This window comes from Euprymna scolopes, chromosome 6, assembly GCF_053919585.1.
Source record: "Euprymna scolopes isolate OS-2025 chromosome 6, ASM5391958v1, whole genome shotgun sequence".
NCBI lineage: Eukaryota > Metazoa > Mollusca > Cephalopoda > Sepiida > Sepiolidae > Euprymna > Euprymna scolopes.
In genome coordinates, this window is record NC_136487.1 from 99,527,455 (window position 1) to 99,555,085 (window position 27,631).

General features: G+C 31.4%; 1 protein-coding gene across 1 annotated transcript in view; it reads right to left on the reverse strand.

Moving 5' to 3' along the window:
- LOC145277819 (protocadherin Fat 4-like) overlaps window positions 1-27,631 on the reverse strand; it is a 514,458-nt gene that overhangs the window by 45,503 nt on the left and 441,324 nt on the right. Inside the window, exons 25-27 of the mRNA XM_080129718.1 lie at window positions 22,260-22,808; window positions 7,698-8,025; window positions 6,134-6,285 (exon numbers count right to left, since the gene is read on the reverse strand). Of these exons, the coding sequence (XP_079985844.1) occupies window positions 6,134-6,285; window positions 7,698-8,025; window positions 22,260-22,808 (1,029 nt within the window). The remainder of the gene's footprint in view (window positions 1-6,133; window positions 6,286-7,697; window positions 8,026-22,259; window positions 22,809-27,631) is intronic.

Genomic DNA, 27,631 nt, shown 5'->3' on the forward strand with positions numbered 1-27,631 from the left:
TAGTAATACCAACAATTTCATAACATACGGCGAACATTAAGTTATGTCATCAAGCCAAGAAAAAAAGAAAGGAAGGAAGAGAAAATACGTTGTAAACACGCTGTAATGGTCGCGTGCGCTAGTGTGAATAGCACTACGATCAATTTCATAAAAGAAAATACCTTGCTAAGCAACGAACTGAAAAAATAGCCGATCATTTAAATGTGCATCGTAAAAAAAATGCATAGCTAATATTAGTTGCTGATACTTGTAGAAAACATTTCGATGCAATACCTACCCTAAAACACTGCCAAACACACTGGGTACCTTTGTGCAAAATTTCATAGACATCGGGCCAGCCATTTTTGAATCTATAATGAACTCACACGCACACAGACAGAGTTGTATTTATATAATAGTGTGGATATATCTATCTATCTATCTATCTCTCTCTCTCTCTCTCTCTATATATATATATATATTACTGTTGGGACGATTACTCGGAATCGAGAATCGGAAAAATCGAAACTTTTGGGGGTATCGGAATCGGTATCAGAATCGGAAAAAATAAGCCTTATTTCCGATTCTCAAAACGATTGTTTGCATTTTTCGAAAACTTAAGTTTCCATTGCTTTGGGGGGGATTATCTACATGTAGAGTTCTAATCATTAAAAGAGAAAACGTAGTTAAAAGTGATGGCCCCTGCATGCCTGATGTTGAAAGGATGAGGAACATTGAGGAAAGTGAATACAAGTATATTGGTGTTTTGGAGATAAATGAAATAATGCATGATGAAGGAGCCAGTGAAGAAAGAACATACCAAAAAAATTAGGAGCATTCTAAAATCTAAATTAAATGGAGGAAATATCATCTCAATCATCAATTAGTTGTCAGATACAGAGGTAGGTGTCATAAAGTGCACAAAAAATGAACTGCAGGAACTGGACAAGAAAACAAGAAAACTAATGACAATGTATGGGGTGCAACGACCAAAAGTTGACAGATAGATTGTACCTGAAAAGACGGGATGGCGGAAGAGGCTTGATCGGAATTGAAGATTGTGTATATCTTCTGGTAGATTTGTCTCTTAATAAAAATGGAAGAAACCCAAATTACTTAATTATAACAGTTCAGAGGAGAGCCACGCGTTTACTAAACGTATAATAAAAAAGACAAGGAGTTAAGGGAATATATATATATATATATATATATATATATATATATATATATATATATATATATATATATATGCATACATATATATATATATTGTTTAATTCTTTTGAGATAAAGCTTCATAATGTATGTATTCGTTCTTTTGTGGACTGTTATCCTCATCTTCATTCTTGTTATTTTTACCACGTTTCGAACAACTTAGCCATCGCCTTTTTCAGGTGGTTAATTGCGATGGGATAGGAATGCTGAGCCTTGTACCTGTCTGGAGAAATTATGTTGAACATAACTTCGCTGATGAAGGGGGAGTTCATTGAGTGAGATGATAAAAGTTGTTACAAACCCGCTTTTAAGATCTTCTGTATATAATTTTAAATACTATATATTCAACTAGCGGGGGTACCCGGCGTTACCCGGGCGTTTGGAGGTGTGTATGTAGGAGAGGGGCGCCTGCTTTAATATTATAAAAAACACGATGTTATAAAAAATTGGAAAAACCAAAACAAAGCAAAACCGCGAACAAATGTAAAAAAAAAAAGAAAAAAGGTTTAGGTGGAAAGACAGGCTCGAACACGAAGCATCGAGACTAAGGCGGAAAAAATGCCTGACAAGTCACTTCTACGCCAAAGAGACACACAATTGAGACCGGATAAAATTAACCCTTTAAAAACACTTGCAGGTGGTTGAAACTAACGTCAACGTTTTCTAGGTCAAACATGACGTCATTGTCGTGTAGCAGGAGGAGGCCGAGTTTAGGGTGAAGGAACACCCACACACACACACCAACATACACACACACACACACACATACATTTTAGCTTTTATATTTATAGATTCTCCCCGCCCTGGGTTAGCTCGTATGACGCGTAACAGTGAAAGGAATAAAAACAAAAGGAACGTGAAAGAATATCAAAGGAAAGAAAAGACTCCCCAAAAGTTACCGCGTAAAATGCAAATATGTTTATTTAAATCTATTTTTTGGGGTTTTTTTAATGAAAAAACAAAATTCAAAAAACTAAAACTTACCGTGTATAATGAAAATATGTTTATTAGATTAGATTTATTTAATTTTCTTTGTTTCAATGAAAAAGAAAAGTAAATGAATGAATAAAACCAGAAAACTGACCGTGTTTTTTATTTTTTTAGTGTTGTTTTGGTTTGTTTTGGTTTCTTTTTTTTGTAATGTTTTCTTTGTTGTCGCTGTTAACCAATTTGAATGTCGTCTGATTCTAATATCGATAGCGTAGTAGTAATTGTGCTAATGAAACTCTCAGAAATGCAATGTATAGAAATAAATAATGAATAAGTAACTAATCCGAAAATAGGATGTCAGCTCCCCTCCCCACCTAGTATCACGTATGAATTCAGTGCAAACATAATAGAAGTATAAAGACAGTAAATAAAATATTAAAGCGACTAATCGGTGCAAGATTTGAAGAACGCTGGCGGCTGACTGCTAAAGTTTCTTGTAAAAACTGGAATCGCAACCCCTACCCCCTACAAAAAGAAAAAAATATAAATGGAGGAAAAAAGGGGGATAAAAGAAGAAGAAATTTATAAAATGGCACAAGTAACCCACAGAATAACTGGAATGTAAAGTCGCGTTTCACCTGACGGAAAATGCTAATCCATATTTTTAAGCAACTAAGAACTCAAACCGGTGTTCCTCGTATATTCCCCCATGGACGTATCCGCAGCAGTGTTAAGTGGTCACGGGCAGAGTATGAATCGAATAGGGAGAAAAGATTTTATAACTTCCATTGGTTCTAACCGATTGTGGCAGTGAACTCTCACTGGAAAAATATAGAAATGTACGAATATCAAGGAACTGTAAGGGTAGTAGGCATATAGCACACCTCAGATCCTGTGCTGAAGTGTGGGGACATTTCATTTGAATGTAATGTCATTTTTAATCCTATTAAGGTCAAACTCACACGGGACAAATTAGTTCATTTTATTTATATAGTGAAGATAATAAAAAGTAACTAAATTTTACAGAGAGTAAAGTATATTAGTTTAATAATAGTGTCATATATAATATTATAATATATAACATAATGTTATGCTTATGAGAACATTGAATAGACATAAATTGGATATATATTTCTATAAATAAATAAACAATTGAATTTCAAAAATTGGACGCAAAGAAAAACGATATGCAACAAATTTCTGTTTTAAAGTTTAAAAAAAAATGCAACAGAAACGTATGGAATGCTTTAGACTGCTTTTGGATCATCTTTCATTAAGTTTTGGAAACTGGTCAAAAAATGTTATCTCGTTAATAATTTGACACGCTGTATATATATATATATATATATATATATATATATATATATATATATATATATATATATATATATATATATAATAAATTCCACAGCCAAACAACGTCGCAACCCACAAGAGCCATGACAGTCAAAGAACTGGAAGTCCAAGACTCGAGTTTTGCCCTCATTTGGGCTCATCAGTTAGACACATCCGAACTTGTTGAGACGAAGTAGGTTCATTTCACAGTCGGATTTCGGCGCGGTTTGCTTGATCTGTGTTAGTTAATAAACATTCTTGTGTGCAGGGCGTTTGCTCAGTTGGTAGAGTGCTTGCCTTGCATGCAAGAGGCTCTGGCTTCGAATCCTGAGTCCGGATGTGTCTAACTGATGAGCCCAAATGAGGGCGAAACTCGAGTCTTGGACTTCCGGTTCTTTGACTGTCATGGCTCTTGTGGGCTGCGACGTTGTTTAGCTGTGGAATTTATTATATATACAATCTCTCACATTCTGAAAATCATATATATATATATATATATATATATATATATATATATATATATATATATATATATATATATATATATATATATAATGTTTAAAGTCCACTATGCTTCTATAATAGTGATTTGAAGGTTATGAGTGTTTTTTGAAGCATGAAAAACGATCTTACTTTTTGTATTTAATATTTTTATTGTTATTTTTTTATATTTCAAGCGGACCTTTGATATTTTTTTGTGACCAAGAGCGGAGGTTCGCTTGAAATGTTAAAAATAACAATAAAAATATTAAATACAGAAAGTAATATCGTTTTCATGCTTCAAAACCCCCCATAACCTTTAAATCACTATATATATATATATATATATATATATATATATATATATATATATATATATATATATATATATATATTGCCGATACTTTTGCGGTTAATTGTGTAAGAGTCTAACTTTATATTTTTATTTTATATTTTATGTGTTTTATATATTTTGTATTTTATATTTTGTATTTTATATTTTATATTTTATACTGCATTGTTTTTGTCGTCTTGTAATGTTGATTTTGTACGAAACCATTTGAAACTTGAATACGTCTCGGGCTCAACTCCATCACATATTCTATCGTGAATTTCGACCTCATTTGAATTGACAGTCGAAATTTTGTTTCCGTTCCACACAGACAGTAGGTTGCAACTTGGGTACTGATACTTGGTAGTTTGAACAAGTTAAGACTTCGATTGAGACACTCTAAGTATTTGATGCTTGCAAGAGGTGGGGTGAGAGAGGTCGATTTCAGATATGTATGGGTTTCTTCTCATAAAACGAAACATGACGAGGATCTGAAAATTTTGAAAGTCTTCTGACTGGAAATATAAACTATTCTTCGCGATTATTTGAAGACCAGTAAACTGGCGACAGACTGCTTCGTCTATAGAGTTATAAAGAAGTGGTTACTCTGTTATATTTATTTGTTACATAGGAAAACTTTATCGCTATCTTTACTTGTTCGTTTGTTAAAACGGAGCATTTTGGTTTCCGATTATTTTTTATTTACGAATTATTTGAAAATTTATTGTATTTTCATTTCGTGATATTTTTGCGAATGAATTCCTTTTTTTACGTATTAAAATCGATGTGGTTTAGGCGATTATAATTCATAGCTACTGAGTAGCTTGCTAAAATTGTTAATTGTTCAAAAAGCGTAATTGCTTTGTGTGAATCTGGTGCAGTTACTGCAGTGTATATAGTAAACCATATAAGAAGTATCTCAGGTGAAGAGTTTTAGTTGAGTGTTGGTGTTTGGAGATGTGAATGGGCCGTTGGTTGTAATGTGTTAACATATTTTACATCTGGGTTTGTTGCATGTTTTTGTTACCTTGCGAGGATGTGATGCATTTTGGTGGATCTTAATAGAGAATTGAGGTTCTGGGGCTATTGTTTTGCACTAATAGATGGATTGTTGTGTATCGGGTTGATTGTGGGGTTATTTTTTTAGCTGTGAGATATTTATTAGGGGCTCCTGTGTCCTGTTGGTGTTGTGGTTAGAGTCAAATACCATAAGTGTTTGTGAGTGTTATATTTTGTTGATTGTGTATCTTAGGCGTTTTATCTACTTATGAGAGAGCTCCATTTACCGTTGCATTATCGCTAATGCTATATATTAGTGTGTGTATGTGTATGCGTGTGTGCGCGTGCGTGTGTGTGCGCGTGCGTGTGTGTGCGCGTGCGTGCGTGCGTGCGTGTGTGTGTGTGTGTGTGTGTGTGTGTGTGTGTGTGTGTGTGTGTGTGATCAGTATCCGATTATTCGAATATGCTCAATAAGATTATCGCCGAAAATAAAAACACAATTTTTTAAATGCCGTTTCCACAGTGGAACCCTCGATACAGTTTTTTCAGGTTACGATGTGGAATACGATGTTTTTCCAGACCCTGATTACGGTATGTTATTTATAATGTTATTTGATTACATACACTGTACTGCATTTTGTTACTAATTTTTAATGCCGTGTCCCGGGGTTCTACGATATATTTATTTAGTCAAATTTAATTCGAAAACAATAACATGTAGATAATTTTTCGGTAGCCACATATCAAGAAATGTTTTTCGTGTGAAATTATTAGTAGTAGCAGTAGTAGTAGCAGTAGTAGTAGCATTAGTAGCAGTAGCAGTAGCAGTAGTAGTAGTAGTAGTAGTAGTAGTAGTAACACTACCTTTTAGTGCTCCTGATATTTTTCCGCTTGCCTGCACAGTGAGAAAAGACAAAACTTCTTGACTACTGCAAAAATCTTTCGGTTGATTTATATTGAGTATGTTATTTGTTGTGTTGGATTTCACGCAATAAACGTTCACTGTGATTGGTTGACTAAAATAGAAAACGATATTAGTAAAATAAATCATTTCAAGTGTACGGTGAAATTACAGATCGATCGATCGAACGATCGATCGATAGATCGATCGATCGATAGATAGATAGATAGATAGATAGATAGATCTTGCCATTGAAAAAGAAGACTCCTGAAGTGAATCTACGATTCGCAGGAGGAAATTTGCTACCTTTACGAATCCTCCTACAGGTTGTCGAGCTAAATTTGATATTTGTGAAAAGAAAAAAAAGTCATATGTTGGCCAATAATTGATGCCTTCTCAAAATGTACAATGCATTTGTTAGATATTTTGCTGGGCTGCGCCTGCATCACGACGCCTGAATACTGTTCGATCTTGGGAACCAACTCTCTTTTAGTGCTGCCGACGATGCAACTAATGCCTTTCTAAACTACACATAATAATCCCTACAATCAGGTGGGAAACAAATATTGTGATTGACAAAGTTGCAAACGTTCCAGGCAGCGACTTCAACGGTATCCCGAAGATGCGACACGGAGCTTAGTCCTGTTACTACAGATATGCATATGTTCTTCGAGCTCATTTCGGCGCTTGACAGCAGCAGACAGCAACTTAGTATAGCCATCTGAATTTAGTCTGAGTCCCTGTTTGAAGATATATAGCGACATGATGTTGATTTCACTGGGAGCACAACCAAATACAATCACTGTTAAACGAACATGACATATGGGAGTACGTGCGGATAATGGACGATCAACCTCTTCTGTGCATTGTGCAACTAGTCTCGATAAGAACCCGAACATTTCCTGCTTGACTCGGTGTTTGAATTTTGTTGAGAAGTTTTCTGGCGTCCGTAAAGTGTTTCTTTGGGAGGGGGGATTAACTGGTCTTTGTGACACTTACATGAAAAGCAGCAAAAATACTCATTCAACACTTTATTTTTAGTCACCATTCCAAGCTATTCAAGAAACACTAAATTGTAGTTAGAATTTGTTTTAATCCAATACAAATCGCCATGATGCACACACACACACACACACACACACACACACACACACACACACATATATATATATATATATATATATATATATATATATATATATATATATACATACATATATACATACATATATATATATATATATATATACCCTTAATTCTTGCATTTTGTTATTATAGTCGCCTGTGGTTATGTTATGACGATACTCATCTGACAAAATGTCATATTGGTCGTAACATTACATTTTTTTTATCAATATGTTACGGGAATGTGGGGATATACTGCCAATTTAGTAGAGTCTCCAATTCTGCACAGAGAACTTCTTTCAAACTAAGTTCTCCAGGCTCGTATCCTTACAATCTTAAATCCGTAGGATTTCTATAACAATAATTAGTAAAGTTTTAAAATGAAAAAAAAAAAACACGAACTCTTTAGCTGACAGTCGTCTCATAGCTTGTGGAGAACTCCGTGCAATACCCTCTCTTTCTTGGATACACCAAATTTCGAAACGTCCGCTTGGATATTTCACTTGGAGCAATGCGTTGAGTTGTTCCTGGAAATGTTGCCGTTCAGCCTCAAAATCTTTTCTGTTGATTCTGAGGTGAATAGAAGCGATAATATCCGGTGGATTGAAAGTGTCAATCCTCAGCGTGGCATTGTTGCTGGAGATGCGTTGCGGTGTGCCAAAGTCATGCGCGTTAACGGTCAGAATGTAAATCCAGTTTAGTTCTGCTCCCATTTGGATGCTCACATTACCTGAGGAGACAAAAAGAAACAATAAGGAGTTCTTATGAATAAATAAACATTCGGCGATTAAAGAAAGTAATCTATAAAATGTATTGCAAGCAAAACTAAGGAAGTTCTAAAATAATGTATACACAAAATAACAATTATGCAAGTTCCTTAAGGGCGAACATTCTGATGCAAATATGAAAATGTTGCAAACATTCTTTAAAACTTATGCTCTTGACGTTAAATGGTGTGGATTTCTCATCTAGCGATAGCTGCATTAATTAGCACATTGCATTTAATCATGGTCTAAGGTTCTACTCATGTGACCAAAGGAACACTAATGATGATTCTTACATATATTAATATAAAGTCAGTTATATGTATATATTTATATAAAGTTAGGTATATGTATATATTTATATAAAGTTAGGTATATGTATATATTTATATAAATGTAGGTATGTCTATATATTTATAAAAAGTTAAATATGTGTATATATTCATATAAAGTTAGGTATATGTATATATTAATATAAATGTAGGTATGTGTATATATTTATATAAAATTAGGTATGTGTATATATTCATATAAAGTAAGGTATGTGCATATATTCATATAAATATGGCATGTGCATATATAAAGTTAGGTATGTGTCTATATTTCTATAAAGTAAGGCGTGTATATATATTTATATAAAGTTAGGTATGTGTATACAACCATACGAAGTTAAATATGTGTATATATTTATATAATTTTAGGTATGTGTATATATTGATATAACATTAGGACTGTGTATATATTAATATAAAGTTAGGTATGTGGATCTATTAATATAAAGTTAGGCATGTGGATACAGTTAGGTAAGTGTATATATTTATAAGAAGATAAATATGTGCATATACTTATATAATGTTAGGTATGTGTATATATTTATATAACATTGATTATGTGCATATATTTATGAAAAGTTAGGCATGTGACTATATTTATATAAAGTTAGGTATGTGTATATATTTATATAAAGTTATATATATATATATATATATATATATATATATATAAAATAAAAATTACAATTAAATTTACCAAAATGATCCAAGATGGTAAGACTAAAGTATATTATAAATATTAAAGAATTAATATTTATAAAGTAATTTCTACCAGATGTAAAAGCTCGATAAAACCAAATAGGAGATAGAGCTTGGAGTTATATTTTTGGATTTTACCGTCATTGGATTATTTACCTTTCACCAGACTATCCATTCACGTGTAATCACCTTTTCCTTCGCCATATTCCCCCTGCTTCACTTTTTGTTATCAAGTAAGATCTTTGACTTACTTGTAGTTTCATCAAATACTTTTGTATGCAAAATCCGATACCGCATTTTGCTAATTCCTACCCTCTGATGAGAAGGAAAGTATTTCTTCGAAGGACTATCCACATATCAAGTGTTTCCTTTTCAGATTCAAAATGTTTTTAACTCTTTTTCAAAGTGTGTTTAACATATTTTATTAACTGTTTGCTCTTATATATCTATATATATAAAAATGTAATTCTTGGTTCGTTCAAAGTTGATAAAACCATATTTCTACATTACCAATTTATTTGAAATTTTAAGACAACCCATCTTTAGATTCAAGGAATGTTTGCATGTTATTAAAATAATTTAACATTGTGAATTATAAAAATATTAAATAAAATATAAATATTTTTTGTAACTGCGAGACTGTCCGCCATTTCATTTCCAGTAGAAATGAGCCTTTCACTTATTGAGATGAGTATTATTTATATAAATTTTTATGGTACTCAAGCAGAGAGTGATCCGTACTGAAAGAACAACGTTATTATTTAAAAAGCCATTCTTAACATGGGGAGGGTGTTTTGTACCTATTCTGTACTTAAACCTTACAATTGAATAAAAAACATATCATAAAACTTTAATTAAACGTGGAAATACGATTTTAAAAAAATAGCGCAGATCACTCTCTGCATAAGCGCCATTTTTATTCATTGCGGACTATTATTCTCATCTTTATTAGTTGCTGTTTCACGACGTTTCGGCCAACTATTCCTCTGACCTCCATGAAAAGAATTAAGCCAACGTAAATGCGTGAGAAATTATTAATAAATGTTTAGTAACTTTTCCTTTTATAAATGCTTTTTAACTTTTTCCTTTTATTATTCTTAAAGAGTAAAACTTTATTCATGAAAAGAGTTAAGCCAACGTAAATAAATAAATAAATAAATATTTGTACACGTGACAAATTATCAATAAAGGGTTTAGTTACTTTTGTTTTAATTATTTATGAAAAGAGTTAACCTAAATAATGTTTGTTAACGTGCGAAAGGCAACGTAAGTGGCGGAGTTCTACACCCATCACCCCCATGCGTAATTTCTATACTTATAGGTTTTTGGAATTTTTTTCACTGGATTATTATTGATTGGACACTAATTAACCAGATTATGAAAAAAAATTGGAAAAAGAAATCATTATTTCGACATTTGAAAGTGGTGCTCACTTTTTAGTTACAACGTTCTGATAAATCAGGCACCCATTTTGTAACCAATAAAAACGCGGTATATCAAAACCATAGAAAGTAAAAATAATATGAGTCTCTACCGCATTTGTAAGTCAGAAATATACTTATTTCTCAAAGAAAAAAATAGAATGAACATGACTTTTTTTATTGCTTTTATGAAAATAAAGTTTCGAGTTTTTTTAAATTTTTTTTTTTCTTATTTAGTTAAAAGTCAGTTTGTGGGTGTTTTTTTTGTTTTTGTTTTTTTTAATAATTTGTTTTTATGAAAAGTGAGTTTGTGGGTGTTTCTTTACAATAATTTATCTGTTTTTATGAAAGGTGAGGTTTTTGTATCTTGTTTTTTTTTTCAAAACTTTTGCTTTTTTTAATTTTTAAGTATTATAAATTTCACTAACATGCTGGAGAAATGTTCAATAATTTGGTATTTTTTAGATTAGGTCCACCTCCACAATTTTCTTTTAAATGACGACTTGTGAAGGTTTTCGACTATGCTGAATACGAAAATCGCATTGAAATTTTGCAGAAATAAGTAGTTATCAAGATATAAAAAGTTGTATTATGCCATTGTACTCTTTGGTGGCCATCTTTTACGCGCGTGCGCACGCCATAAACAAACGCATGCGCGTAAAAAAGATGGCCGCCAAAGATTACAATGCATAATAGAACTTTTTATATCTTGATAACTACTTATTTCTGCAAAATTTCAATGCGATTTTCGTATTCAGCATAGTCGAAAACCATTACAAGTCGCCATTTAAAAGAAAATTGTGGCGGTGGACCTAATCTAAAAATTTACCAATAATTTTCCATCCTGTACGCCTCCCGAATGCTTCGTCAACATGAGACTATTTTATATCTCCCGAAGACACTTCTGTATTTAGAAAAAATAAAATGGGTGACCGATTTACCAGGACGTGGTAACTAAAAAGTGAGCACCCCTTTCAAATGTTGAAATGATTTTTTTTTCAATGTTTTTTCATAATCTGGTTAGTGTTCAATCAATAATAATCCAGTGAAAAAATTTCAAAACCCCATCAGTATAGAAATTCGCATGGGGTGATGATTGTATATAAGTAAATAAATAAAAAATGTTACGTGCACAGTGGGGGACTAAGGGAACGACCATTAAATAATTCTGCGGGTCGCTATGGAAGTCAACGCCCAAGGAGTACCATAAATAGTTTTCATGATATGAAGAAATTTTTTCGAAAAGTGGGTGATCACTTTTCCATCTAAATTTAACTTAAAATGAGCACCCACTTTCTGGCTGCCTGAGGAAGGGGTATTTATTTTCGTGTTTGTTGGCTTAAAAGTTTTTTGGCAAGGCAGTTTGGTACGCGAGTGCATATTTAACAGCCTTCGTTTAAGACACGCGTAGCATAAACAAAGGTTACGTCTGAAATGGAAAATAGTCCCAGAGTTCAGGGGTTATTACCATGCAAAAGAAATCAAACAAAAAACTTTTTAGCCAAGAAACACACAGAAAAATCCCCCTCTCTCAGTTGGCCAGAAAGTGGGTGCTCATTCTAAGTTAAATTTATATTGAAACGTGATCACCCACTTTTCGAAAAAGTAATTTCATGACTATCATGAAAACTTTCTTTTTGCTACGGAAACGATTTGCAGATTCGTTCTTAGCACACCGAAATCTACAATAAAATATTTCGTTATATGCGAAGGTGAAACGGGCCTTAAAGTAAAATAATACCGGATTTTTTTTGGGGGGGGGTAAATTTGCCGTTTAGTTGTACAAATATCCTCAAACCAGGTAATCACTAAAAGGGACTCTTAAAAGTCGTCACCTGTATCGAGCAAAAGTTTAAAGTCACTGATTATATGCCAGCCTACGTCACAGTAACATATATTGAGTGAGTTCCTAACAGTATTTTGTATAGTTTTTTAGTTTAAACTCATTTTCCCAAAATTTCTCCAAACTTAACATACTCGATACAGTCTGCCGCCATTTGTATTTTTCAAATATACCGATAAACATTGAATGTTGTTGAACCAATTAAACATTATACATTACATAAAGACACTAACATCTTATCCAGTTAGGTAGAACATTTACTTTTCTTGCCTTTGATAACATTTATTTGTCATATATTTATTTTTGACAACTTCTTTGTATCTGTGTTTAGTAATACAAATCCTTTTCATTTAATGTAACGTTTAGTAGGCCTGAAAAACAGTGTTTATCGGTGTATTTGAAAGCTACAAATGGTGGCGGACACTGTTGATTACGTTAAGTTAGAGAAAGTGACTTAAAACTAAAAAACTATAAAAAAATACTGTCAGAAACTCACCGATTATGCCAGCCTATCTCATGGTAACATATATTCGGTGGGTTTCTGACACTGTTTTGTATAGTTTTTAGTTTTCAACTTACTTTCCCAAACTTAACGTATTCAACAGAGTCCGCGACCATTTCTGTTTTTCGAGCCGATTAAACATTTTACATTGCATAAAAACACTAAACAATTATCCAGTTAGGTAGAAACGTAACTTACCTTACCTTTGTTTTCATTTATTTGTTTTTGGACAACTTTTTCGAATCTGTGTATAGTAACCCACCCCCCATCAACCAAATATTAATTACTAACTCAACTTTTTGTATACAGAAAACAAACAACAACAAAAAAACATTTCGCGTTTCGACATTTTTGCTACGTTCGGCGTCATCTACTGATTGTTGGTCGAGCCCAAACCATGATTGACAGAAACTCTCGAGGGTCCAGATCAAATTCTGCAAGAGCACCATTTTTTTTTTCATTTTCGCCTTCTTTTTCACTTTGAAGTGGATTGCTGTACAAAGAATATGAGAAACATGCATTTTCTCTTTTTATTAGATTTTTCCATTGCACCAAATTGAGCCACTGCAACGCGTGGCAGGGTACAGCTAGTATATATATATATATATATATATGTATAAGGAATTAAAAAAAAATATATATACCAGCGGTGGTTGACGTTATGTTTAAAGAAAAAATTAGAAAAAACCGAATGAAATCATTAAAAATCAACGTTTCGTCCCTGTCTCAAAGGACATCTTCAGGATAATTGAGATAAAAATGTGATAGAAGAAAAAGTCATAGATCGTGCGAAAAAAAATAAAAAATAAAAATAAAAAAAAAAATAATAATAATGTACATATTTATTTTAATGCATTTTAAAAGTTGTATATATAGACATCAAACAACCTTCCCATACGCACACATATTTCATCCTTTCCCAACATGGGTTGGATTTTAAAAAACTGTCTTTTTTCGCACGATCTATGACTTTTTCTTCTATCACATTTTTATCTCAATTATCCTGAAGATGTCCTTTGAGACAGGGACGAAACGTTGATTTTTAATGATTTCATTCGGTTTTTTCTAATTTTTTCTTTAAACATAACGTCAACCACCGCTGGTATATTTTTTTTTTTTTTTTTTTTTTTAATTCCTTATACATTCTGTCGAAATGGAAAACCGATCTTCTCTGCGAACATATAAGAGCATCTTAATCGCAGCAAATTCTCACAACAACAGGAGAATTTTTCTGGAAAAATGTATTGAAGAAAAAGTCATACCTGCATGCATACCTAAATCTTTTAAAACATCAGACCATATTTTCCCGGATTACATTGAGAAATATCTTTTGTCATCTATAATATATTTAAAGCACCAAAGCTCTCATCTTTTTCGGAAAGCCAGGATATTAATTGCTGATTATCAACAAAATTACAAGAAAACACCCAGATCAATTAAGAACATTTACAGATCTATCAAAAAATTTAACACACGCCATAACTTTAAATTGAATAACAAACTTGCGAAATTGATAAAAAACAGCAAATGGAAAACTTTGGGACGTCCAGACCTTATTCTAAACCTTACTTCTAAACCACTCTCGGACATTGAAACTGAAGCTCTCAGTTTCGGTCTTAAATTCGCTACCGGCAAGCATTCGAAAATCACTACTAACACAACCCTAAAAAATTATAGACAAGAGGACTCTGATTTTACTAAAGGCTTCATACAAGGGATAATAGCTTTAACAACTACCCAACCTCAAGAATTAGCACTACCAAAAAGATACATTGATGCCTTAAAACTTTTAACAAAAAATAAAGACATTATTATTTCACAAGCCGATAAAGGAGGTGGTATAGTTATAATAGATAAAGACCTATATCTAAAGAAAATGCATACACTATTGGCAGACGGAGATATATACACTCCGATAGATTTAAAATCAATAGAAAAAGATTTCGATACTTTTAATAAATCCGTAAAAAAACTTATCGGAAATGATAAAAAATGGATAAATAACATAGAATACCACCCCACTATTCCTATATTATACGGCCTCCCAAAAATACATAAAGAGAACGTCCCTATGAGACCTATAATATCAAACATTGGAAGCGTCACCCATAAATTAGCACGAGCTATTGCCCAAATTTTAACTCCACTAATGGGCACCATCAGCACTTCACATATCAAAAACTCTGGTGACCTCCTAAATAGAATAAAAAATATGGACATGCAAAATAAAACCATGCATAGTTTAGACATAATTTCCCTGTACACCAATATTCCAATCAAAAAATGCCTTAATCTACTCCACAAGCACTTAATCAAAATTAAAGCCGACCTACCTTTTTCCTCAGATACACTAATACAAATTATAAAACTCATCACTGATAGAACCTACTTTCAATTTAATAATTCTTACTATAGACAGAAATTTGGACTCCCTATGGGTAACCCCCTTAGTGGTGTACTAGCCTGCTTATTCTTAGAATTCTTAGAAACCAACTCTTTTAAACACAGACTTCCTAAAAACTCCACATATTTTAGATATATAGATGATATTCTTATTTTTCTTCCTAAAAACACACAAATAGAACAAATTAGAAATAAATTAAATTCAGTGGAACCATCTATAAATTTTACACATGAATCCGAACAAGACCACTCCCTAGCTTTTCTAGACATATTCCTCATCAGATCAGAAACCGACCTGAGTTTCAAAGTACATAGAAAGACCACACACAAAAACGACTATATTCATTACTACTCACACCACAATGATAAAATAAAGACGGGCATGATTATAGGTTTTTTCTTACGTGCCTTTAGAATATGCAGTCCCCAATATCTTAATGATGAATTTCAATATATTACGAATGTTTTAAGAAAACTACAGTATCCATCCTATTTCATTTCTTACGCAAAGAAAAAAGCTACGAAAATACACTATAATATAAACACACAGAAAAATAAAACAGATACCTCACTATTAAACAGACATCTTTTCATTCCCACCCACACCAAAAATACAAAAATCTACGACACTCTTGATAGACTTGGTTTTCACCTGATACAAAAAAACTTCCTCATCCATAAAACAGACATTAAAAACTACCAAGCACTCTCCCAAAACCCTCACATCCGATGTCGGTATATATTCCATCCCATGTAACAACTGTCAACAAGCGTACATAGGTGAAACACAACGAAAATTGAAATTAAGACTAAACGAGCACAGAAGAGATATAAGGAATGGTAACGCCCTAAATGCACTCTTTTGCCATTGTGCAGAACACGATCACTCATTTAATTTAGATCAAGCGAAAATTATTAAATACGTGATAGATAGAGCTAAAAGAAGACTTTTAGAATCAGCACTAATTTTGAATACTAATACTATTACGCAAAGAAAAGGCTTCTACCATTTAACCCCTAGCATAGGGAAAATAATAATCAAAGAGCAAGGTATCAGGGTGGATCCTGGCTAGCCTATTTTTTTTTTTTTTTTTTTTTTTTTTTTTCTTTGAATGTTTCAGGAAAATGAGTAGTTTTTGCAGAAGAAGGAAAGAAAAAAAAAAAAAAAAAAAAAATAATAATAATAATGTACATATTTATTTTAATGCATTTTAAAAGTTGTATATATAGACATCAAACAACCTTCCCATACGCACACATATTTCATCCTTTCCCAACATGGGTTTGATTTTAAAAAACTGTCTTTTTTCGCACGATCTATGACTTTTTCTTCTATCACATTTTTATCTCAATTATCCTGAAGATGTCCTTTGAGACAGGGACGAAACGTTGATTTTTAATGATTTCATTCGGTTTTTTCTAATTTTTTCTTTAAACATATATATATATATATATATATATATATATATATATATATATATATATATATATATATATTGGTATTCCTGTCTGTTTGTTTGTTTACAATTTGGTTAATATATACAAAACGTGTCTTAATTCACTCTCTCATTTATTTGTATATATAGTATGCTTGGAAAAATATACAATAAAGAGATCACTTTATTTGCATATGACATTAAGAAAAATTGATTTTACTAAAGGGCGGTATTTTAGTTAATGCTTTTAGCGAGAGAATTATTTTAAGTATTCTATTTAAAATTGTTATTCAATAAATTTTAAACAACAATTATATTGATATGTTTAATTTAATTTATTTTGGGATTAATATTTTATAACAGCGACCTTTTTTAAACCTTATTTTAGAGTTTTAGATGCAATCCATAAAAAAAAACGTTTACCAAATATCATTTGGTAATTTCATTAAGTTTCTAGCTGGAGAAATAATTCCGTGTAGATAGGAAAAATATTTGGCTTTTATTGTTTTTTTTAAATATTAAAAAAAAAACACTTACAAAAAAAATGAAAAGATTTCATTTGTTTGTTTTATTTCATTCCTTACGACAATACAGAAATCAGTATATTTTTACCACGTAATTCAGCGTCGTTTAATACCTACTGCCCCCGTCTAAATTCCACAATTTAGAGTTTTTTCTTCTTTTTCCCCGTTAATTTCATCTATTACAATCTTAATTTTCTTATCAAAAAGGTAACTTTATACGACGTGACTCGGCGGCGTTTAACCACTAAAAAATGGAAATCGCCTTTTTTCAACCTAATATATTTAGACAGCCTTTATAAATATTATTAGTTTGCAGAAGTACAAATAAGTACAAAAAAAATAGAAATTTTGAGAAAAAAAATAACATATTAGAGTGGGGATCACTTTTCTATATAAATTTAACATAAAATGAGCACCCACTTTTTGGCGACCAAGCGTTCAACGTGACATGTCACCTCTAGCAGTTTTTTAAAGTTTGGCGATTAAGGGGAGGGGGAAAAACTGTGAGGGGGAATAACATTGGAAACATAAAATAACGATAAATTTAATTATTTTTTATGAGACCATTCTCTACTTTCACCTAACAATTTAATAAACAAAACAAAACCCAAAATATGACAAATTTGATTTTTTTTTTTGGAGAGGGATCACATTAGAAACATAAAACGACAAATAAAAAGCAAATCAAAAAGCCCCCGCTAAAAAAGGCAAATATAAATTTCCTTTATTTAGAAAAAAAAAGGCAGTAAAAAGTGCTCTTACAAAAAATAAAGGGAAATGTGTAGTTTAGCGGCGTAAATTATTTGACCGACAAAAAAATTATAAAAACTATTTATTTTTATATAAAACATTATTAGACCCAAACAAAACAAAACAAAAACATTATTAGACCCAAATAAAACAAAACAAAAAATTAATTTTTATGTTTTTTTTATCATTTTTTTTATTAGACTAAATGTTTAAAATTTGGTCTTTTTTAAGTTTGGCAGATTGGCTTTTTTAATGCCTAATTTCGCCTTTTTTACACTCTTTCATTACAAAAAAAAATATGACGGCCAAAAACATAGTTAATCAAAGAGTTTAAAAAGGACAATCTGACAAACCTTAGAAAAGCCAAATTTTAAAAGCAATATAGCGGCCTCGAATAATAAATAAAAATGATGAAAAAATAATAAAAATGAATTTTTTTCTGGTTTTATTTCAGCCTTTGGGTCTAACAAAGTGTTTTATATAAAAAATAGTTTTTATATGCTTTTTGTCTGGCAAATAATTTACGCCACTAAACTACACATTTACTAAAATAAAAAATAAATGCACGCATTGACGTTTATAAATGTTGTTTTTTTTTAGGTTCACAAAATCGTGAGTTTTCTTAGGACAGTGATCCCTTCTGCCGAAATATATGCTGGAGAGGGTATCAGATACTTGTTTTGGGGGGCGATTACATTTACATGTTTTTATCCGTTCTTTTATTTTTTGAAATTGTTGGGGGGGGGGGAATAATCACGTTACGCATGATGAGAATGATCAGTATAGCAGGCGTGTTTCAAACGGAACTTCATGGCAACGCCGGGTACCCATGCTAATATATATATATATATATATATATATATATATATATATATATATATATATATATATATACTAGCAAAAGTACCCGTTGTTGACTGGGTTCAAAAACAGCTTACAGAAAATAGACTCTGATTTATTAAAGTATGATACGTTATGAAAAGGAAGGGTTGTAAAGATATAGCTTCGAATTTGGAGGTATCAAAACCAAAGCAAAATATGATGAAAGTAAAAATAAAATACATGAACCCCATAATTTATTATACCATACCTGTTCACGCTGAAAAATTTATCACAATATTCTGTGGATCTATATTAAAAAACCTTGTTCAACTTTGTGACATATTTCCATTCTATGGAGGTCAGGCGCGAACGAACACCCCATAATTTTATTATACCATATTTCTTCAAACTGAAACATAATTATCAAAGTATACTTACGCAGATAGATATGAAAAGTCTGTATTAAAGTTTGTGCCTATTTCCATTCTATGGAGGCCAGGCGTGAACACAGACCCCACAATTTTATTATACCATCCCTATTTAAGTTAAAACATACTTATTATCATGTACATCTATATCAAAAACACTTGTAAACATTTTTTTTTAATTTTTTATTTCCATACTTTGAACGCAGACCCCACAATTTTAATGAACCACCGTTCTGCCAGATCAAACATACCCATTCCTCTGTCTCGATACATCTTCTATCATTATATGTGGTCAGTTTTCTATAATAGTCAACCATATAGGAGCCTATTCGTGACCAGACACACACACACACACACACACACACACACATACACACACAGACATTCAGCTTTATATTATATATATATATATATATATATATATATACATGGCAATCACCACTTATCAAGGCCCGGGAGCCACTCAGGGATAGGCGTTATTGCGTGTACAGTAATTAATGGGATAATATCGTAGTAATCGTTACTAATGGAGATTTGATAAAGTCTCTTACGTAAGGGGGCGGTTTATCAGGATTTTTTTAATGTTGGACTTGAAGACATCCACATTGAAGTTAAGTTGGAAAAGGGCATCCCCACTAAGCTACGAAGCCTATTTTGTACTCTGTCAAGGCAATATAGGCTATTTTTAGTAGCTCCTGTCCAGATGTGGCAGCATTACTCCATCCTTGGACGTACCTGGCTTTTACATAAATAGAGAATTGCATCAGCAGTGAAATATCTACTGGAGCAGTAGAAGGATCCCACCATTTTTCCAGCGACCTTAGCAACAGACTTGATGTACGTGTTCCATTTCAGACCAGGAGTACAGATCAATCCCAGAAGTTTGTCAAAACATAGAGCTTCCCCAAGACGATAGACATCCATTTCAATTGATGCCAGATGGGGATCAGAGCGTTGATGATGTAAAGATAGGAGCTTGGTTTTAGATGCATTAAAAGTAACAATCCACCTCTTCCCCCATTGTACCACGCGCTCAAGATCAGAGGAGAGAGAATCAGAGAGAACTTTAAGGCCTTTGATGTGTTGCCATAGATGGTCGTGTCATCAGCATAGATGTCAACGAACGATTTAAGTATGTGTTTTGGGAGGTCATTAATGTAGATCAAGAAGAGAGTTTGGCCCAGGATGGACCTCTGAGGGACTTCAGCATTAATACTGTGGCCCATCAACCACTACTCTTATGAGCCTATCGGAGAGAAATGATTTAATAATTGAGAAAACATTTCCAGATATATCGTAGCTGGAAATCTTGTGAAGTAGGCCTTTATACCATACCTTATTAAAGGCGTTTGATATGTCAAGACGAATTGCCCTAGAAAGGAAGCCTTTGTCGAGAGATTCGCTAATCCTATGAGATATAACCGTTAACATATCTGTTGTAGATCTAGCAGAACGGAGACCATATTGTATTTCACTAAGATGGTTATTTCTGCTAGGGTGGTTGACTACTTCTTTATTTAATATGGATTTCAGCAACTTACTCATGAGACTTATTGTTCTGTACTGAAAAGGAGATGACTTATCACCTGAATTCTTAAATGCAGGGCATACTGATGAGGTTTTCCAGGGTGATGGGAAGCACTTCTCCTTAAGACAACGCTTAAACAGTTTTGTAAGTATAGGGGCAAGTTCTGGTTGAAGCTTTTTCAACACTATAATTGGAATGCCGTTAGGGCCAGTTGCTTTACTAGAATCAAGGTTCTGGATTAGCTTGGCAACCTCATGCACAGATATTTGTATGTTGATTAGCGTGTTGTCTGTTATAGGAGGAAATACTTCGTCGCATAGGGTAGAATTAGCTGCAAAGTTCTTGGCAAATAGTTTGGCCTTGTCTGATGCTGACGAGATGACCTTAGCTCCATTGATTATGGTTGGGATAGAACTACGCTTCTGTTCAGGATCCTGTTTGCTATTTGCAAAAATATATTTATATAAAGTTAAATATGTGCATATATTCATATAAACTTAGGTATGTGCATATATTTATGTAAAGTTAGGTACGTGTATATATTCATATAATGTTAGGTATGTGTTTATATTCATATAATGTTAGGTGTGTGTATATATTTATATAAATGTAGGTGGATGTATATATTTATATAAAGTTTAATATGTGTATACATTTATATAAATAAGGGTGTGTATATATATTTATATAAAGTTAGGTATGTGTATATAGTTATACTATGTTAGGTATGTGTGTATATTTATATAAAATTAGGTATGTGTATATTGTTATGCTTTGTTAGGCATGTGTTATATACATATAAAGTTAGGTATTTGTTTATATTTATATAAATTGTGTATGTGTACATTTTCATATATTTGTATGATCAGAATCAACTCATAGATTAATCAACACATCATTATAGAAGATTGTTATTAGTTATAAGTCATTTTAATCTGGGTTGTAATTAGTTTAATTTGCTTTCGTACAGTGGGAGTAAAAAGGGGCCGAAGTCATTTGTGCAAATCTAAATATCCTCGATTTTTGTGAAATTTTAACATTACAAGACATAAATTAATAAATATTCACTTTGGTTTATTTGGAATATTTTAAATGCTTTTAATGCACAATATGGACACAACCTTTCATTTTTCAGATTTACATTGAATTTGATTCTATCAAGAATTATTCAACACGTATTAAACGAAATTAAATTTCTTCTTAAGACTTTTTAAACTAAGGCTTTACATTTTACACTTTTTCAAAAAATCAAATCATATAATGGATTTTAATCCAAATAGAAATAAGATTTAGTTTTATCATATTTTGATTATTATCTTCATAAGATCTTCATAAGATTTTGTTCGAGGAAATAACATTATCTTTCCTAGGGCGAGTATTCTTCTACTGAAGTATAAGTAATGATATATCTGATAAACGCAAATATAATTAATATGGTTGAATATAATTAATATGGTTGAATATAATTAATATGGTTGAATATATAATTGAAAAACAAAAAACGAAACCAACCTGTAATGTCATTGATTGCAAATAGGTAATTATATCTGCTTCGAACGAAATAATAGACAATGCGGCCGTTGTTGTCTCTGTCCGGATCGGTTGCTTTCACGCGCACAAGAAAGCTAGTACATGAACCGTCGTATGCAATCTCCAGATTTTTAAAGGTTTCCATGAAAAGTGGGTCATGGTCATTGAAATCTCCCACGAGAATTTCTACCATTGCCTTGGAAGTAAGTGGGGGTATGCCTCCATCTTCAGCCAAAATTGTGAAGTGAAATTTGTTGATCAGCTCACGGTCGACTTGGCGTTTTAATATCAAACTTTGGTTGGTGCTGGAGACAATGAAGTAATGACTAGCTAAGATAGCGTCGCCAACTTTGGGCAGAATTGACAAGGTGATCTGACTAAAATTAGCCGTGTCGTAATCAGTGATATTAAAGTTAATGACTGTCGTGCCGACTCGGTCTTGTTCAGAGATACTGACCGTGAATGAATCTTTCCTAAAGGTGGGTGTGTGGTCATTCTCATCTGATATTGCAATGCTGACTTCAGTGTAACCTGAAAACAAATTGAATGTCAAATTACAAAAAACAGAACAAGAAAAGTGAATACAAAATGAAATGTAGTAGAATTATATAATGATGCATAAGAGAAGGAGTGTTATTATCGACCACTTGTTCATTCAGAGTGTATATCGGCACTAATATATATATATATATATATATATATATATATATATATATATATATATATATATATATATATATATATATATATATAAGCAAAAATGTGTGTGGACACTAGGAACATTTTTGATTGGCTAATCTAATAATCAAAACTCCTCATAAACGATAAATCAAATCGTATTAATTCATGCATCAAATGAAAGACAATAATTTATTGTTAATCTTGGGGTGATAATTTTTTTCTAAGTGAACATTTAAAAAAATAAAATTATACGAAACTACGCTAAAAAGATATTGTATATACGAAATTGCCATTTACATTCAACTCTTACGTCTGGTTTCTATAGCAACACATCCGCACACACATATTCGCGCGTGCATGAAACCGCCATGTTGCCATGGCAACACGCACACACGCACACAAGAAAAATTATTTTTAATTATGAACTTCTCTCGTATTTAATATTTTTTGTTACATTTTTTATTTGTTTTTAAACTGACTATTTTAATTAAATTCTTACCGTCAAATTGCAAGCAATAAAAAGATTCTTAAAAACAATTCTTCACAGGTCTGTTTCTTATTTACAAACCAAATATTGTTTGGTAAAATTTTACATTACGGCTCGTCTAACGGTCGTATATGACGGAATATATGTTTTTGATGTATAACTATATATATATATATATATATATATATATATATATATATATATATATATATATATATATATATATATATATATATATATATATATAAAGCAAAAATGTGTTTTGCTAGAAGTGTCACATTCATTTTACTGGTATCGATAATTTACAGAAATTCCTTAATTGATACTTATGTATCATATTGATATATAAATTGTATAAATATACATATATAGAGAGAGAGATGTTGTTTGTTTGGGTTTTAGCAATATGTTTTGAATGAATTCAATTATTTACGAATGCGCATTTTTATCTTTTATCTGCGAGTTGGGACAGAGTTTCCCTTTAACCAACTTGGTACCCCCACGGTGCGGTATATATATATTAGTTTAAAGTGGATAATTATATATATATATATATATATATATGTGTGTGTGTGTGTGTGTGTGTGTGTTAATATATATATGTATATGTATAAATATATATATACATGTATAAATATATATATATGTATAAATATATATATATGTATAAATATATATATATATGTGTATAAACATATATAATATATATATATATGTATAAATATATATATATATATATATTTATATACATATGTATATATATGAGAACAAGTAGTTAATAAAACATGTTAAAAACACTTTGAACAAGTAGGTAATAAACATGTAAAAAAACACTTTGAAAAAGAGTTAAAAATTTACTTTTAAAATAGAAGCACAAAATCAGTATATATATATATATATATATATATATACATACACACACACACACACACACACACACACATATATATATATATATGTATAAATATGTATTTATAAATATAATTTGAGGTTGCTATTTTCCAAAGGTATAGTAACCAGTAAAATATAACGAGGTTCATACAAGAATGCTCAATACAGAAGTAGAGCAGGTTACATTTGTCTTTACATAAGCAGTAGTTTTTTGCTACACAGTCATGAGCATGTTTCGGTCTACTAGTATTTACTAACTAGAGACCTCATCAGGCAACAATCCTTATTTTCGAAAATAAGGATTGTTACCTGTTTCGGTCTCTAGTTAGTAAATACTAGTAGACCGAAACATGCTTATAATTGTGTAGCAACAAACTACTGCTTATGTAAAGACAAATGTATTTATAAGTATATATATATATGTAAATATATATATATATGTATGTATATATGTATAAATATATATCTATATATATGTATAAATATATATCTATATATATGTATAAATATATCTATCTATATATATATAAAAGCGAAAATGTATGTATGTATGTATGTATGTATGTATGTATGTATATATGTAGGTACGCTTTTCCTCGATGTCCACAAAAGGCTTCTTTCAGAGAAGCGCTTGCTCGCTTCGCAACTTCTTGAAACTTTTTATATCATCTATAAATTGTAATATCTCACACTTAACCTCGGAGCTTGCCTGTCTATTTAATTTTATTGACTTTTAAACGTTAATTATTCCACATTTCCAGCATCGGCACGCGTTACATTCGGTTTTCGGTATAAACAAAAAGCGAAACTCGACTATAATCAATGGCCGAAAGCCAGTGGTCTCTAGAGAGCTAAGTAACGTTTGTTCAATGTCGACTTTGTCATATCAGACGGTAGCTTTCATTTCGAGACGAGATACTCTCCCTAATAAACAGGGAGCGGGTTTTTAAAAACAAACAAACCGATTTATTCACCTCATTCAAAACTGTCCCGCACAAAATGCTAACTGCTGAATATCTATCGCCGTCACGTCAATCAAAAACGCGCACCTGTTTTTTAACACTTTACTATTTTCCAACTGCGCGTCGTCAAGGCTTCGTTTTTTTTTCACGGGCACCTGTTTTTTTTTCACATTTTCGGGAAAAACACCCGGGCAACGCCGGGTACCCCTCGCTAGTATATGTATAAATATATATATATATATATATATATATATATATATATATATATATATATATATATATATATATATGTGTGTGTGTGTGTGTGTGTGTGTGTGTGTGTGTGTGTGTGTGTGTGTGTAAATAACTATGTATATATATATGCATAAATATATATATATATGCATAAATATATATATATATATGCATAAATATATATATATGTATAAATATATATATATGTATAAATATATATATGTATAAATATATGATTAGTTCTTTTTTTTTAAAAAAGAAATCCAGTAGAGTACTTAATTAAAAGGAAAATCCGAAAAATAAGGGCGTATTCATATTTTGTATTCATATTTTTATATTTTGTATTTTTTGTACAGAAATTTGTTAGATGAGACAAGTCATTGGTATCGCCGGTTTCAAGCACGATAATTAGGATCGTTTTAGATATCCATATCCTAATTATCGGGCTTGAAACCGACGGTACTAATGACGTGTTTCATCTAACAACTTTCTGTACACAATATATATATATATGTATATATATATATGTGTATATATATGTATATGTATGTATATATTGAGAGAGAGATGCATAAATATATATATGTGTGTGTGTGTGTGTGTGTGTGTGTGTGTGTGTGTGTGTGTGTGTGTGTGTGTGTGTGTGTGTGTGTTAATATACAGGGTGACCTAAAAAACGGGCATCAACTCTAATTAGGCCCCGTTTCTTAGTGTTTCGTCAGAATGAAATGAAACTTTGGTCATCACTAGTTTATTATATTCAAAACATCACATCAAAACACTAGGGTCTTTGACCTTTTTTTCTCCGTTCTACAGCTTATGTTTTAGATGGCCTCCATTTAGCTTTTGTTTTTGTTTTTTTTGGATCACCCTGTATATATATATATATATATATATATATATATATATATATATATATATATATATATATATATATATATATACAGTAGCGTCCAAAAATTAAGGAACGATCGATCATTTTTTTTTAATGGCTTCTAACTTTATCTATGAAAAAGAAAAAAACAATTTGGGGTGAATTTTCCAATGTTTAATAATGGTAGTTAAAGAAAAAAAAATTTAATTTTTGATTTTAATACATATTAGTTTTTTTTATATATATAAATAAATTTAATTAAATTACAGGCGTCCAAAAGTTAAGGAACGAGGGAAATTCAATATGAAAAAATAAAGAATCCTTTCAGTATTTAGTGAAAAGCCCCTTGTTTTCAATCACACTATGGCATCTTTTGCTGCAAGACAGACCCAATCGTTCACATGTTATAGGTGAAATATTATTCCAGGATGTTTTTATACATTCCCATAAATCAGCAATCCATATCAAATTCGTATTCCTGTTTGTTTGTGTGTTTGTTTGTTCACAATTTGATTATTATTATAAAAAAGCTCCGTTAGTTTAGTATTTCATTTATTTCTATTTATTTAGTATGATTCTTTAAAAAAATATACGCTTAAGAGGTCATCTTATTAGTTTATTATATTACAGAAAATCAATTGTACTAAATAGCTGTATGTTAGTTTAACGTTCTAGAGGAAGAGTTGTTTTATTTGTTCTATTAAAGATTATTATTTCATCAACTCTAAATAACAATTATATTGATAATATACTTAATTAAATTTATTTGGAATCATTACTTCCGACATCGATTTTTTTATGAAATGAGTAGAGTTATTTCTCCGGATTAGTTTTTTATGTTCCGAATTTCGAAAGATAAAAATCTCTTCCCATATAAATTAATTTGGTAATCGCAAGACGTTTCTAGTGTGGAAAAATAATTTCGTGTAGACAGAAAGATGTTTTGCTTTATTTTTAAATATTCGATAATCTTGCATAATTTGACCCGCATTCTCGGGAATTCCCGTCAAACATGGATCGGGCGAGACCGGCAATAATCGGTTTAAGCCGAGTGTTGTAACAGACGCTTTACAAACAAACAAACCGGAAAAAAATACAAATTAAAATAATCAAAAATAACAAAAACCTACCTATGAAGAACTGAAAATATTTATATATTTTTTGTTTTATATATTTTGTTTTGATTTTTTTTTTTTTTTTTTTTTTTGCAAAATATTTATCAACA